This window comes from Aotus nancymaae, unplaced genomic scaffold (genome assembly GCF_030222135.1).
Source record: "Aotus nancymaae isolate 86718 unplaced genomic scaffold, 86718_ANA_hifiasm-v0.15.2.pri h1tg000034l, whole genome shotgun sequence".
In the NCBI taxonomy this organism is placed as follows: Eukaryota; Metazoa; Chordata; class Mammalia; order Primates; family Aotidae; genus Aotus; species Aotus nancymaae.
The window spans coordinates 1,087,075-1,104,307 of record NW_026988448.1 but is presented as its reverse complement, the minus strand read 5'-3'; the positions used below and the strand labels follow the sequence as shown (position 1 = coordinate 1,104,307).

The window sequence follows — 17,233 nt, the reverse complement described above, 5'->3', positions numbered from 1 at the left end:
GACTTAAGCAAATGACATCAGTAGATGAAATTATCAGATAAAGATAATGGCCCGAAGGAAGCTTGGATAATAGATATTTTGCTTAAGAACACGTACACAAATGGCCAACAGGTACAGGAAAAAGGGCTCACATCCCCATTCATAAGGAAACTGCAAGTGAAAAACAGTGAGATACCACCTCACATGGGTTAGAATATCAGAAAGACAGGGGGTGCTGAGTGATGATGAAGATGTGGGGAAGGGGAGCGCCTGACCACTGTCGGCGGGATGCAGAATGAGGCAGCCACTGCGGAAAAGGGTGTGTTTTCCTCGCAAAGCAAAGAGTAGACTCCACATGATCCAGCAATCTCACTCCTGAGTATTTGTCCAAAAGAATGGAAATCAGTATATCGAAGAGATACGTGCACTTCCATGACCGCTGCAGCACTCTTCAGAATATCCAAAATGTCCATCACAGAGGAACGGATAAGGAACATGTAGCGTAGACGTGGAATGACATATTATCCCAAGGCCTTAAAAAGTTACTGCTGCCTTAGGTATTTTCCACTGTCTACTAGTTAGACCAGTGGGTGGTCCTGCACCAGCATCCTATTCTCCTACATCTTTGCAAGAGGAAGTGCCAGAGAAAAGGGTGGGGTTTATTACTGTGTGTGCCGTATTTATTTTGCCAGACCTTGATGGAGGTTGGCAAGAGTTGGAGATTGTGTGTCAGCCTTGCAGCCTGATGAGGTGGTTCCGAGCAATGCCATTCGCCTCCCGTTGCTTGTGTGGCAGGCAGCCAGGTGGCCCTGCATGCCCGAATCGGGAATTCTCTAACAGAGCCTTTGCCCCTTGCTGTAAGAAGGCAAGGCTTCTGTCTTAGTGTGAGTTTAATACATCTTGAAACTTTCGGTCTTCTGACAATAGTTTACTGTTTTGTAAACTAAAAATTCAGTGATCTGAAGAAATGTGCAGAATACTCAGAAAATGTCATTTCTGGAATTATTTTCAAAAACAAAATAAGTGAGCGTAATACAATAGTTGATTCCCCTGTGGAAAACATCACTACCATTGTCAAGTTTCAGAAGTGCAGAACTCACTTCTGTTTGTAATTCTTTGTCCCCTTTCTTCTGTGGGGTTAATTTGGGTAAAGGGAAATGAAGGTCACATGTTAGGAACTCTGTGAAAGGAAAAATGAAAGAAGCTTCATCTTCACAGACACGGCTCAACAGAATTACAAAATAGTTGTAATGAACCGGTGTAGTCCTCTTTCCAAAACACTTCTCTTCTTCAGTAGTACATTCAGTCCCGTACGGTTTTTGTGAAAACATTTTTGAGCAGTCAAGCGTTATCCCAGCACCCACAGATTTATGCCATATCCTCATCTTTTGCCTGAGTAATATTGCTTCCTTTTTTCTGGCTTCTTCTCTCAGGCCTTCTTGATTTGGTTCTGGCATAGGATTTACTTACATAGGTTTTATTTCTAGCTCTGTTTGTTTTGTGAGTATGTCATAGCCAGAGTTCGTTTCTCTGTGGTGGGGGAAGTGCTTCATGACTCAAGTGAGTACCTCTAATTAAAACTTTTTTTTACACATGAATTGTGGTTACATTGACTCATTTACAGAGCTGTTCATTACCATTGCTCTGTGTCACACAAGAGGGTTACTGTCCTTCTGTATTTATGGACACTGTGTAGGATCACAGCATAACAAACCTGTGTATCTACTAAAATATTTCTGATATTTGGGCTTCAAATTGCTCTCTCACGTGTAAAGTTGTCATGATCAGAAAATTCATGAACCCCAAGAATCCCCGGACCAAAAGATGTGTTTTATTTAATTCCATTCTCAAAGAGGAAACAAAAGGCTGTTCCCTGGACAAGTTTTACCTGCTTCCTGCCACTGTTTTATGTCATTCTACGTGTGTTTTGAGGTTTCATGCAAATAGAAGCCAGTTGAGCTCAGGAAGGGCTTTTCAACAGAGGTGAGAGGCCTCAGAAGGCTGCCTGCCCTCAGCCTGGCTTCCTCGTCTGTAGAATTGGGACAACCAGAGTGTTTTCTTCGTGGTGCTGTCGAGAGGGTTACACGAGAAAATTTATATAAAATTCTTATCAGAGTGCCTGGCAAAAAGTCAGTGTCCAGTAAGTACTTGCTGCTGTCAACCTCTGTATTTTATCATTGGAAATAATGGATGGAAAAGAGATTCAGTCATTATAATTTCCTTTATCCGTTTAATCTAAACAGCAGACAGACAGGAGTTTTGGATCCTCAGAAACCCTTTGATACTAAATCAGCCTTGAAGAAAAAAATTGCAAAATAAGCAAAGATGGTTTTGGAAACACCTGTGAAATTAGAGGGAATCTGAGGATGCCCTGAGCCCTGTGTGAATGGGAGTTGTCGTTGGCAGCCTAGTGAAATAAACAGCAAAACCTAGTCAGAAAAATCAGTCTGGAATCTCAGCACCGAGGCTCCGGGCTGGACTGGTAATGTGCTGTCTGCCTGTCAGGAGTTTCTCAGTAAAAAATGTAAGTTTCAATAAAATGTGGATGCACCTTGGCTCCTTATGGTAAATGGTTTACGAAACAGTTGTGTTTTATAAATAGTGACAAACTGTGCAAATGTTAGGGTTGCCCTCACCCAGTGGTTCCCAAAGTTGGGTGCCCTGGACCAGCAGCGTCAGCCTGACCTGGGAACTTGTGTTAGGAGTACACATTCCCTGGCCCTACACCACCCCTTCCAGCAGCAATGGCACAGGAGCTTTCAGAGTTAAGCAAATCTATACTTTTCAAGTAAATATATGCTTGTGACAGAAGAAAATAAAATGTAGACATTTTATTTCCCCACTTTCCTTCAAAATACAGCTGACCCTTGAACAACATGGGTTTGAAATGCATGGGTCCACTTATATGTGATTTTTTTCAACAAATATATTAAAAGTTTTGGAGATTTCAACAATTTGAAAAAAACTCGCAGATGAACCACATACCCTAAAAGCATAAAAAAATTTGAAAAAGAGATGTCATGAATGCATAAATTATATGTAATCTATTTTATCATTTACTATCATAAAATATGCATACATCTTTTCAAAAAGTTAAACTTTATTAGAATGTATGCACATTCTTAGTCAAGAGAAACATGAGCACATGCAGAAATGCAGTATTAAATCATCTCCTTGTAAATTTAACTGCAGTCCATCCAGCACTACTGTCCTCATTTCATCGCCCCTCCGGTAGCTGTTGTGCTGAGCTCGGGAGTTGCAGCTATCCCTTAAAACGCCGTGTGATGCTCATCACCTCTGCGTGAGCTGTTCGTCTGTCCAGTGAATTGTGTGTTGCAGTAAAAGGCGTTCTCTGACGGCTCTTGTGTATTTTACATCGTGCCTAATACAATACTGTAAACCTTGAATTACACTATGGGGCCCATAGGAAGTGCCCTAGAGATGCTGAACCTTCTCCCAAGAAGCAGAGAAAGCCACAGCTTTACAAAAAAAGCTGAATTGCTTGGTATGTACCATAGACTGTCAGTCGGCTGCCATTTCAAGATAAATGAATCCAGTGTAAGAAATAGCGTAACAAAAGAAAACTCGTGAAGCCACTGCTGCGGCTATGCCGGCAGGCACGAAAACCTGGCACGTTTTGTTAAATCCTTTTTAATCTCATATTGCAAATGAAGCTTTTATGTGGGTGCAGGATTGCTATAAGAAAGACATACCTATAAAAGTGAAGTCATTATCGACAACTTAAAGCAAAAGGAAGGTGAAGGATGGTTTGATAATTTTAGAAAGAGGTTTGGCTTTAAAAATTGAAGATAACAGGAGAAGCAGCTTCTGCTGACCAAGAGGCAGCAGTTGAGTTCCCAGACACCATTAAGAAAATCACTGAGGGCCAGGCGTGGTGGCTCTCGCCTGTAATCCCAGCACTTTGGGAGGCCGAGGCAGGTGAATCACCTGAGGTCAGGAGTTTGAGACCGGCCTGGCTAACGTGGTGAAACACTGTCTCTACTAATACTACAAAAAGTAGCCAGGCACGGTGGTGGGCACCTGTAATCCCAGCTACTTGGGAGACTGAGGCAGGAGAATTGCTTGAACCCGGGAGGTGGAGATTGCAGTGAGCTGAGATGATGCCATTGCACTCCAGCCTGGGCCCTATTCTTAGGAAAAAACATTCCACAAAGGACATTTATTGGTAAGGAAGAGAAGGAGCACCAGGACTTAGGAAGGGATAGATCAACTCTGCTGGTTTATGCAAATGCAGCTGAGCTTGTGATCAGAACTGCCCTTATCCGTAAAACTGAACCTTGAAGGGAAAAGACAGACATCACCTGCCAATCTTTTCATTGTTTACTAAGAAAGGAGGACAGTGAGAACCTTTTCCTGGATTGGTTCCTTTTATACTTTGTCCCTGAAGTCAGAAAGTACCTTGCCAGTAAGTGACTGCCTTTTAAAGTTCTCTTGTATTACACAATACCCCTGGCCACCCAGAACCCCCCGAGTTTAACACCAAAGGTGTCAAAGTGGTCTTGTCCCAAAACAATGCCTCTAATCCAGCCTCTAGATCAGAGGCTCATTACACATAGAACTCTATGGAAAGCGTTGTTAATGCTATGGAAGAGAACTTTGATAGAGAGAACATCGTGAAAATCTGGAAAGACTGTACCATTGAAGCTGCCATTAGCGTTATAGGAAAAGCCATGCAGGCCATCAGCCCTGAAACAGTTCCCGCTGGAGATAACTGTCCGGAGTTGTTCATGACCTCACAGGATTTATGACAAGGCCAATTAAAGAAATCATGAAGAAATCATGGATATGGCAAAAAATATTTCAAGGTATGGATCTTGGAGAAATTCAAGAGCTAACAGACACCACACCAGAGGAATTAACAGAAGACCACTTGATGGAGAAGCCTTACCAATAACATAAACAATTACCACACATTTTATGTGCTATATGTATTAATGGTTTATTCTAACAATACAGTAGGCTAAAGAAAAGAATGTTATTTAAAAAATTATCAGGAAGAGAAAATACATTCAAACCAATGCTGGACAAAAAGGAAGAAGACATAGAAGAAGCAGTGCCAGGAAACAAATTGACGTTAGACAATGTGGCAGAAGGGTCCTGATGACTCAGTGCTTTTGACGTCTTTCACAACATGGATGCTTTTATGATACAGGCACTGAAACAAAAGCAAATGGTGGAAGAAAGATTGGTACTGTATGGAAAAATGTTTAGAGAAATGAAAAAGCAAAAATGTCAGGCAGAAATTACGATGTGTTTTTGTAAGGTTAGATCAAGCAAGCCTGCCTCTGCTACCTCCCCTTCCACCTCCTCTACCTCTTCTGGCTTGGCCACCACTGAGACAGCAAGATCAACCCCTGCTCCTTCTCCTCCACAGACCACTCAACATGAAGATGATGAGAATGAAGACCTTTTTGAATAGTGAATATATTTTCTCTTCCTGATAATTTTGTAAATAACATTTTCTTTTCTTTAGTTTACTGTGTTAGAATAAACCATTAATACATATAGCATATAAAATGTATGGTAATTGTTTATGTTATTGGTAAGACTTCTAGTCAACAGTAGGTTATGGGTAAAGTTTTTGGAGAGTCAGAAGTTTCATGTGGATTTTTGACTGCATGGAGGGCCGGCACCCCTAGCCACCATGTTGCTCAAGGGTCAACTGTGTATCAGACTTTCATCTGTAGACTTTACTTCAAAACCTGCTTAGTCATTGACAGAATCATTCGGAAGCCCTAAATCTAAAGGACTCATTGTTACGTTAAAATGGTTTGTTTTTGTTTTTGTTTTCTTCGTGATTATTTTATTTGTTGAGCAGAAGCTCTTTAGTTTGATGCAGTCCCATTTATTTACTTTTTTTGTTTTGTAGCCTGAGCTTTTGTTGTGACATTCAAAATATTGCCAAGGTCAATGTTGAGGTGCTTTTCCACTATGTTCTCTTCTAGGAGTTTTATGATTTTTGATCTTTCATCCATTTTGAGTTGGTTTTTGTGTATAGTAAAATAAAGGTCCAATTTCATTATTTTGTGTGCAGAAATCCAGTTTTCCTAACACCATTTGTTAAAGAGATTATTCTTTCCTGATTGTGTCCTCTTTATGACTTTATTGAAAATTAGTTGTCCATATATATTTAGATTTATTTCTGAGCTCTATACTCTGTTTAATTGGTCTGTGTTTTTGTTTTTCTGCCAGTACCACATTGTTTTAGTTACTATAGCTTTGTAATATAATCTTAAATCAAGTATGATGCCTCCAACTTCATTTTTCTTAAATGAAAAAGCAACCTATGGGCTGGGAAATAATTATTTGCAAATCACATATCTGATAAGGGTTTAATATCCAAAATTTATAAAGAACTCTTGCAACTCAATAGCAGAAAAACAAATGACCTGATTAAAAAATGGGTAAAGGACCTGAATAGACATTTCTCCAAAGACAACATAAAAATGGCCAAAAAGCTATATGAAAAGGTGCTCCTTTTCATATATGATTAGTGCACATCACTAATCATAAGGGAAATGCAAATTAAAACCACTGAGCTAGTACCTCATACCTGTAAGGATGGCTATTACCAAAAGACAAGAGATAGCAAATGATGGTGAGGGTGTGAAAAAAGGGAACTGTGTGCACTGTTTGTAGGAATGTAGGTTGTTGCAGCCACTCTGGAAAACGCCATGGAAAACATTGACAACCGAACTACGATGTGACCCAGCGGTCCTCCTCCTGGTATATGCTCAAAGGAGAGAAAATCAACATCACGAAAGTCATCTGCCCTCCCATGTTCATTGAGCATTAGTCACAACAGCCAAGCTATGCAAACAACCTAAAAACCCGTCAATGAACAAATTAATAAAAAATATGATACAGGAGTGTGTGTGCATATGTGTATACACACATGTACACATGATAGAATATTCAGCTTTGCCAAAGGAGAGCTTGCCATTTGCCACACTGTGGATGGACCTGGAGGACATTATGCTAAGTGAAATAAACCAGACACACACACACACACACACACACACACACACACACAAAGCTGCAGGATCTCACTTCTGTGTGAAATCTATGTCTTAACCAGAGCTCAAAGACACCACGATAGATGATGGAAGTGTGGTTAACGGGATAGGCGGGGAGGGGGAGGAAATGGGGAGATGTGGGTCAAAGGATATGAAACAGCAGCTGCTGGATGAAGAAGTCCAGCTATGTAGCATGCAACACAAGTGCTAAAGTTAATGAAACCATAGTATATTAGGGATTTTCCTGAGCTACGTAGATTTTAGCTGTTCTTGTCGCAAATGAAATCAGTGATATGAGATGATAGATACACGAATATGCCTCACTGCAGTTATCAGTATTGTTATCTTCAGATCTGTAGGTATGGATCCCATAAGATCATGTTACAAACTTCAAGTATATATAATACACTTAATTTTTTAAAAAAATAGTAGGTTTTTGTGGGAAAAGAATCAACTTTGACACCTGCTGCTGCAGTGTGACATTGCTTTTTATTACTAGTAGGCTTTTGAAAATATTTGTTGATACACTTCGTTACTTAATGATGAGCTCATCTTTCAATTCTATCAGAATGGTATCTGATAACAGAGTTTGTGACTGAAATAAAATATTTGATGGCAATTCTGATGTATATTTCCAGAATTGTTTGGATGTGTGTGTGTGCCTGTATCTATATATACATATATACACACATACACAATTATAGAATAACTTATCTATCAACAGCTGTAAAAATCTAAGTATTTGAATTGTTCAAATTCTAAGCTGATGAGCATGAAGGGAAGTATATTGTATGTGCCTGTCAAGTTTATGGGGGAGGGCAATAGAGCGTCTTTTATGTTTTCATTCAATTTGGAAATTCCAGGTAAGGCTGAATTACAGAATCTATACTCCTTCCTTAAAATTAGTCATCAAACATGAGCATATATTTAAAACTGTTCACAGGGTACTATGGAGGCTTTTGATGTAAATAAAAAGTATGACATAAGTTCACTAAGATGTTAAAAGTCTACAAGACAGAAGAGGAAAAGACGCCTGTTTTGTAAAGTTAGTTCCACAAGTTGGATGACGTTTTGTCAGCCATCTGGGTTGTTGTGGTTGCATTTCATCAATGACACTAATCTATAGACTAACGTATAGATTGTCTCTCTGCTCTGTGTAGCTTATAGCTGATTACTGACTCTGAGTTAACACGGCACACCTGGTCATCTTGTCTTGTAGGCTTACATGTATGAAATGGGCTCCAGCACGTTTTCTCACCGGCTGGCTGGGCACACAGACATCGTCACCGGAGTGGCCTTCAACCCGTCAGCACCCCAGGTACAGTCTTGCTGAGTGGGCGGGGCACCTCTGCTGCACACAAGTCTTACATTATATATTTGTATCTTCATGACTTTATTTTGGTGAAATCTTATAGTATTTAAGGTTATATGCCAGTGTTCACTGAGTACAGGGAGAACTTAGGAAACAAACTTCTGCTGGGAGAAAAAGAAATAAACCTTTATCGTAGGAAAATGAATCTGGAAAAGTTTCTTTATATGAAGGTGTTTGCCACTCAGCACTCGTGCGTGTTTGATCCGAATGAAACAGGAAAGTGTGGGAAGACCCATGGACAAATAGAGTTACATGGGGCACTAACAGGGACATCAGTGCCAGGAAAATAGCCAGCAGCAGAGCAAGCAAGAACAGGATTGTGAAAATTTTTACGGAAAAAGGCCACAACATTTCCAGAAACTTCTTAAATAGAAAACGTGAAGATAACCATTGCAAATCAATTGTGTATAAAAATTAATGGTCTTCTGTTAAATGTAGAGGGAGATTTTTAGCAAAAGATTAAAAATATTAGATACCGGCCAGGCATGGTGGCTCAACCTGTAATCCCAACACTTTGGGAGTCTGAGACGGGTGGATCACCAGAGGTCAGGAGTTCAAGACCAGCCTGGCCAACATGGCGAAACCCTGTCTCTACTAAAAAATACAAAAATTAGCCGGGCTTGGTGGTGGGCACATGTAATCCCAGCTACTTTGGAGGCCGAGGCAGGAGAATTGCTTGAATATGGGAGGTGGAGGTTGCAGTGAGCCAAGATCACAGCACTGCACTTCAGCCTGGGCAACAAAACGAGACTGTCTCAAAAAAAATAAATTTAAAAAATAAATATTGGGTATTAATTAAACTCCAGTGTTTGGGAATAATTTCATTTTGTCTCTTTAAGATCGAGGCTTTGATTCAGAGAATAGCGTCATTGTGTGACTGTGTGCTCTGGCCTAGTGCATGTGACCAGGTGGAACGGCACTCTACATGTGTCTGTGACCCTGCTCTTCTCCACTAGACCATGATTGCTGTGGTTCAGGGCACGTCGCAGTGCCTGGCACACGTGGTCCTGCCACTGTGTATTGAATGTTGAAAATGAGTAAGTGCATCTTGTGCTATCACGGACTAGAGTTCCCATCAGCACTGTGGTTTGAAGGCTTCGAGATACGTTCCATCCTTGGCCCTAATTTATCTTTTCAGTCTGCTGCAGATGGGAATTTGAATTTAAGTTTTCCTTCCCTATTATAAGCAATACTGAAAAGTACATCTTGATGATGCTTCACTCTTCCCATGATGAGACTGTGCCATGTACACTGCAAAGCACCTGCTTTTCTAGATAATACTTGTGCCATCACCTATTTCTGCGTTTTTAAAATACTGTTTTGTGTTGTATTCTTTTGTAGTCCTTTGAACAGCATTTGGGCAGTGAGATGGAGGAGCGGTCAGGAAAGAAAGATGAAAAGTGCAAAGCTAGACCCAGCAGGGTGGACGGCGGGGACGGCGTAGTGATTTATGGGGGAGTCAGGTGTTAGTTGTCTTGACGCTTCAGTATATGGCATCAAAATGTCTTTTAGCCTGACTGAGGGAATTTTTTTGAGTACTTGAAAATTTTCAACGAAAAAGTCGTGTAGGTCTCTGTTGGCCTTGAGATAAATGAATAAAAGAAGTAAATATGGTGTAAATATCGTTCTAAGAAAGAGGAAGAAGCAACAAGCTGTAGTTGTCATGAACCTTGCTTCCTGATGAAGGGCTGCTAAAGATCAGGCAGCAAGAAGCCAGTTATGTATACGTATTCATCATACTGATTCATTAAACATAATGATTTAACACTGAATTATATATATATTTCACTAAGTTCATTATACTTATGTATATAGGAGTGAGTATAATTATTGGTTCTTTGTTAATTTTTTAAAATTTCCTTTCTTTACTGATACTAGTCCACTTTCTTCCACATATATCACCTCACTACCATTCCTCTGTTTCCCAGCATTGTAAATCAAACAACTGGAAGTATTTCAGTTGTTATTCAGTTGTTATTTAAATGGTATTAAAATAATTGTTATGACCACAATCACTTTTAAATCATGTTTTCTGATCATGTAGGTTTTCTCAGGTTCGGACAGTATTAGTAAGTATTGAAGAGACAGTTAACCACATAAAATTTAGTAAAAGTAAGATTTGGAGACAACAGGCAGGAAAAGTTTTTGTTAAAAGTAAACATGATAAAGAAGCACTTGGGATGGAGGGAGAGGACACTGAAAATCTTCTCCTTCACAAATGCAATGAAAACAGTAACAGAAATTGTCAAAACCTGCTTCCTTAGAACTCTGAAATTAACCAGAGGCTTGCAACAATCCAAAGAGCATGTATGAAAGAAAAATGGCTGAGTCTCAGTAAAACAGCAACCTTGGAAGCCTATCCTGCATAATTTAATAAACAAGGAGCGCTTCACTTTAAAATCAGTACCATTGGGTAGCAAGTGAAGTTCTCATGTGAAGCACAGGTAAACTTGGAGGTAAACTCATATTTAATATGTGATTCCATTTTGCAGTATTTGAGGGTGCTGCTGTTTTGAAGGAAAGATTGATAGTACTCTCCTAATCATGGTTTATTTTGTTTATGATATAAAAACACACATACAAGGAAAACATGGGAACAAGTATGGTCAGATACTGGAAGTCTGTGCCACAAGCACCAACAGCATTTCCCCTGTCTAACAACTGGATCTGGTTAACGAGGGAAATACTGGAGCTGTGAAAATGGGGGAGTGAAGCGGTGAGAGCACAGGCCATACTTGGGGAATTGCTGCTTTCTTTACTGATTATAATCAGCTATTCAGAATTTTATAGAACAGGTCCAGACCTGATGAAGGAAATCCTAAAATTGGGGCTTACCCTGGGAGGGTTCTTGGCTTTGCTCAGGGAAGAATTCAAGAGTGAGCTGGTAGTGAAAAAGCAAGTTTTTTAGAGCAAAGTGTGCAGCAAAACAGCAGCTGCACAGACAGAGCAGGGCCACGCCACTGGCAGAGCTGCTGGCAGCAGCACACATGGGTTGCTGGTGGGCATAGTTATACCCACTCTTAATTTTATGCCAAATAGGGGGTGGGCTATTCATGAACTTTCTGGAAAAGGGGTGGGAGTTCCCAGAACCATAGACATTAACGTCTGGGTTGTTTCCATGCATTTGTAAACTCTCACCCTGTCAGTGAGAGTGTCTTAATGCAGATGAATTATAATTCGTGCATAATGGATAATGAGGGCAACCAGAGACGGCTTCGGCACCATCTTGGTCCCAGCTCGTTTGGGCCAGTTCCTGTGCTACATCGTGTTTTGATCAGCAGAGTCATGACTTAGGCTCTGGAAACAAGCCCTGCTGACCCCTGCCTCAGACCCTCTAATTGTTAATTTCGGATGGGTACTTGGTAATTTTCTCTCTTATATAAGTTTGATTTAAAACATGTATCTTACAATAAATAAATTTTTAGCTCCACAGTCATTACTGCTACTTTGAAGTGGGCTGTTTTGTTAGCTGGTTTAAGTCTCTCTCATCTACCTCCACATTACAGCCTCATCAAATGATCAGACCTTTCATCTATGACTTCTTCAAGTTTTTCTTTATAAAATGTACAGCTGGTCATTGCAGGATGACATCTGATGCCAGGAGTAAGCAGGTTTTGGGAATGGCCAGTTCGCACTGTTGTAACCTGGTGGAGAAATGTCACAGAAGCACATCTGGTGCCACTGACACCCAGCTTGTGGTGATCTTTGCAATCAGGAGGAGAAACTCATGGAAATCGGCTCAGCCGGGAGGCAGACTCTGGCTGCTGCCACGTACCTAGGGTGCTGGTGGGAGACCTTACATTAGCGACCCAGAGTGTGATGACGTCCACTGTGGCTCCCGCTTCTTACTCCTTCATAACACGGTGTCTGTCAGGCTGTAGACGTCTTGATCTCCCTGAGTCTCAGACACAGATGGTCACTAATGGCATTAATCTGTATTTTACAAGGTTGTTTGGGAGTAAATGATGCCATATAAAATAATAACCAAAGCTACTGTTGAGCATCCCCCGAGTGAGGAGCTGTTAGAGCGTCTTTCCTCATATCAGCGAGTTCTTGTCAGTAGCTCTGTTTGCAGTGTTAGTGCAGCCGTGTCTCAGATGAGAGTGTGGGGACGCAGACAGATGAGTTTATATGCAGAGTTTGCACCAGCACCCTGACGGTTTCCAAGCCCACGCCTCACGCCCCATGTGAGCTTCTGTGCGGGAAATCTGTTAAGCGCTGCACACCTTTGTAATGAGATAAAATACATTGTTTTTTGCCATTTGTATTTAAATATTTATTTTAAAGTTCTTTTTGAAATTGTTAAAAAAAAAAAAAATCTAGATCGACTTGACATTAATCCAAAATGCAGGCGTGCTTTGCAAGTCGTTCCTGGGCGCTGAAACAACTTCCTGGCCTCTCACATTCACAAGAGGACTTTCTGGAAGATCAGCCGCGCCATTGTTTTTATTTCCCAAATGGCAGCCCCCCTTATCCCCCCTATGGATAAGGAAGTAAACGTCATGCTGACCCCTCACCTCATGCACGGTGTGGGCACCGTTATTCCGGGACCCTGTCACACTTTCACAGAGCGCGCCTTCCAGCCGGAAATCTCAGAAGGACCCGCGTTTCCTCGCTAAGCCTGCTCCACGGGTCAGCACTGGGGACCACGACACCAACGTCCCAGCAGGAGGATAAAACACATGTTAGAGAAACGCGTTTCGTGCCATCAATAGGCGACAGATGGATGGAGAGAGACGGATGGAATATTTTTTTAACGTGAATTGGCCCACGCAGTTGCAGAGGCCGAGAAGCCCCACGATCTTCCTTGTGCAAGCTGGAGCCCCGGGAGAGCTGCTGGTGGTGTTCCGGCCGGAGTCCAAGGCCTGAGGATGGGGGAAGAGTTGCGGGTACTGAGTCCCAGCCCCGGAGCAGGAGAAGACCAGAGTCCGCTCCAACAGGCAGGCAGAAAAGCAGATGGTTTAAAAACGGCCGCGGCGAACGCCTGCGTGGGACCCGGAGAAGCTTCCGGTCGCTGCTGTAACGCATCACCCCAGGGGCGGCTGGGGCAGAGGCGGGTGTCCCGACTGCAGCTCTGCGGGTCGGAGGCTGCGGGGCTCGCGGGCCCAGCACGCACGCCGGCCGCTCATCCGGGCCCGGGGCACCCGTCTCGGCCTCTCCCGCCTGCCGGAGGCGCCTGTCCCGGCTCGGGCCGTCCTCGGTGTCGGGGCTCACTCCGCCCTTCTCCGCGTGCGGACCCCTCTGTCCTCACGCTGCGCCCCGCGATGACACCCGCGACATCCAGAACCGTCTCCCGTCTCCGGGCCCGCGACGCAGCCTCACCCGCAAAGTCCCCGTTCCCTGTGACGGACTCCGCGGCCGCCCATTCCAGGCGCCCGGCCCACGCCGTGAGCATCCGGGGGCGCCATTGCTGGCTCCGCGCAGGCGCCCTCCTCGTGCCCGGACGCCGCCCTCGCCGCCACCTCCGCGCCCGGGTCCCGCTTCCTCACAGGGCTCCGGGTTTTCCCAGGGACACCACCCGGCGGGAGACGACCCTGTGGACGGGGCCGGGTGCTGCCGCGTGTCTCCTCGGTCACCGCTGGCATCCCTCTTGTGGCCCAGGTAGCTTTTTTTTTTTTTTTAACCGTGTCTGAGAGGATCCTTCTTCCTTGCAACCAATTAAGCCAGTTTATAGTCACGTAAAATACCTGTTGATTAATGAGTTTATAGTCACATCAGATAGTTACTTATATGTGTGATTTTCATAATCCTCTTCGCGTGCTGATTATAAACCAACCCTTGAGGAAAGTTGCCATCTTCTTTCTCTGTTTCCTCTGCTGAGAAAGTGCCCTGTAAAGTACTTGGTACATTTTGAAAAATCCTTGAGTTCCAGTCTAGAAAAAAAATCCTTTTCTTTTCTTCTTCTTTCCACCCCCCACCCCCGCTTTTTTTTTGTGAGACGGTCTCACTCTTGCCCAGGCTAGAGTGCAGTGGTGCAGTCACAGCTCACTTCAGCCTCACACTCTTGGGCTCAAGCAGTCCTCCTGCCTCAGCTTCCCAAGCAGCTGAGACTACAGGCATGCACCACCATACCTGGCTAATTTTTTAACTGTTATTTTTAGTAGAGATGGGGTCTGGCTGTCTTGCCCACGCTGGTCTCAAACTCCTGCCCTCAAGCAATCCTCCCACCTCAGCCTCCCAAAGCGCTGGGACTACAGGTGTGTGCCACCATGCCTATGGTAGTCTTCATCTTTGAGTTTTGTTACGTGACAACTCCCCAAATAGCAGAGACTTTCTCTGACACTCATGGAAGGTCATCAGTTCAGTCGGGCATCCCCTTCATCTCGGAGCATGGCTGACGGTGAAGTCCCACCAGACCTGCTGGCTGCTGTGGGGCAAGGTGGAGGCTGGCCGCGATCCCATACCCCATGGGCACACCCACCATGAGGTCCAGCCCCGCCCAGCAGAGCGGAGAGTGTCCCCTGAGGTTGGGTGCACACAGAGAATGAATATTTCCAAACATGAACACACGCTACCACATTTCATTTTGTGATGTTGTTACTGAATTTTAGGAGTGTTGTGAATCTGGTGCTAATTGTCTTCGTCCATAGAAATATCTAACATGCAGGCCCATTGCTCCCACCGCTCCAAAAGCAGGCAGTTTTTCCAGTCATGGTTATCAGACAGGTCTCTGAAATAGCTACGCTTCTTCAGGAACCCATGGCAAATAGGCTGAGAAACCTTCATTTTGCAGTGAAACATTCGATTTTTTTTTTTTTTTTTTTTTAATTGCATTTTAGGTTTTGGGGTACATGTGAAAAACATGCAAGGTTGTTGCTTAGGTGCATACGTGGCAGTGTGATTTGCTGCCTTCCTCCCCTTCACCCATATCTGGCATTTCTCCCCATGCTATCCCTCCCCAATTCCCCACCCCCCCGCTGTCCCCCCCACTCCCCCACAACAGACCCCCATGTATAGTGCTCCCCTCCCTGTGTCCATGTGTTCTCCTTGTTCAACACCCGCCTATGAGTGAGAACATGTGGTGTTTGATTTTGTGTTCTTGTGTCAGTTTGCTGAGAATGATGGTTTCCAGGTTCATCCATGTCCCTACTAAGGACGCGAACTCCTCGTTTTTAATGGCTGCATAATATTCCATGGTGTATATGTGCCACATTTTTCCTGTCCAGTCTATCATCGATGGGCATTTGGGTTGGTTCCAGGTCTTTGCTATTGTAAACTGTGCTGCAATGAACATTAGTGTGCATGTGTCCTTATAGTAGAACGATTTATAATCCTTTGGATATATGCCCAGTAATGGGATTGCTGGGTCAAATGGAATTTCTATTTCTAGGTCCTTGAGGAATCGCCACACTGTTTTCCACAATGGTTGAACTAATTTACACTCCCACCAACAGTGTAAAAGTGTTCCTATTTCTCCACATCCTCTCCAGCATCTGTTGTCTCCAGATTTTTTAATGATTGCCATTCTAACTGGTGTGAGATGGTATCTCAATGTAGTTTTGATTTGCATTTCTCTAATGGCCAGTGATGATGAGCATTTTTTCATATGCTTGTTGGCCTCATGTATGTCTTCTTTTGTAAAGTATCTGTTCATGTCCTTCGCCCACTTTTGAATGGGCTTGTTTGTTTTTTTCTTGTAAATCTTTTTTAGCTCATTGTAAATTCTGGATATCAGCCCTTTGTCAGATGGGTAGGCTGCAAAAATTTTTTCCCATTCTGTTGGTTGCCGATTCACTCTATTGACTGTTTCTTTTGCTGTGCAGAAGCTGTGGAGTTTGATTAGGTCCCATTTGTCTATTTTGGCTTTTGTTGCCAATGCTTTTGGTGTTTTGGTCATGAAGTCCTTGCCTACGCCTATGTCCTGAATGGTTTTGCCTAGGTTTCCTTCTAGTGATTTTATGGTGTTAGGTCTTATGTTTAAGTCTTTAATCCATCTGGAGTCAATTTTAGTGTAAGGTGTCAGGAAGGGGTCCATTTTCTGCTTTCTGCATATGGCTAGCCAGTTTTCCCAACACCACTTATTGAACAGGGAATCCTTTCCCCATTGCTTGTTTTTATCAGGTTTGTCAAAGATCAGGTGGTTGTAGATATGTTGTGTTGCCTCCGATGCCTCTGTTCTGTTCCATTGGTCTATATCTCTGTTTTGGTACCAGTACCATGCTGTTTTGATTACTGTAGCCTTGTAGTAGAGTTTGATGTCTGGTAGTGTGATGCCTCCTGCTTTGTTCTTTTTGCTTAGAATTGACTTGGCTATGCGGGCTCTCTTTTGGTTCCATATGAAGTTTAAGGTGGTTTTTTCCAGTTCTGTGAAGAAGGTCATTGGTAGCTTGATGGGGATAGCATTGAATCTGTATATTACTTTGGGCAGTATGGCCATTTTCACGATATTAATTCTTCCTAACCATGAACATGGAATGTTTCTCCATCTGTTTGTGTCCTCTCTTATTTCGTTGAGCAGTGATTTGTAGTTCTCCTTGAAGAGGTCCTTTACATTCCTTGTTAGTTGTATTCCTAGGTATTTTATTCTCTTTGTAGCGATTGTGAATGGCAGTTCGTTCTTGATTTGGCTCTCTTTAAGTCTGTTATTGGTGTATAGGAACGCTTGTGATTTTTGCACATTGATTTTGTATCCTGAGACTTTGCTGAAGTTGCTTATCAGTTTCAGGAGCTTTTGGGCTGAGATGAGGGGGTCTTCTAGATATACAATCATGTCGTCTGCAAATAGAGACAATTTGACTTCCTCCTTTCCTAATTGAATACCCTTTATTTCTTTTTCTTGCCTGATTGCTCTGGCTAGAACTTCCAGTACTATATTGAATAGGAGTGGTGAGAGAGGGCATCCTTG

General features: G+C 42.8%; 1 protein-coding gene across 1 annotated transcript in view; it reads left to right on the top strand.

Moving 5' to 3' along the window:
• The window catches only part of WDR27 (WD repeat domain 27), a 161,828-nt gene that overhangs the window by 130,200 nt on the left and 14,395 nt on the right, over positions 1-17,233 (top strand). The window contains exon 26 of the mRNA XM_064384087.1: positions 8,236-8,334. Within this exon, the coding sequence (XP_064240157.1) occupies positions 8,236-8,334 (99 nt within the window). The remainder of the gene's footprint in view (positions 1-8,235; positions 8,335-17,233) is intronic.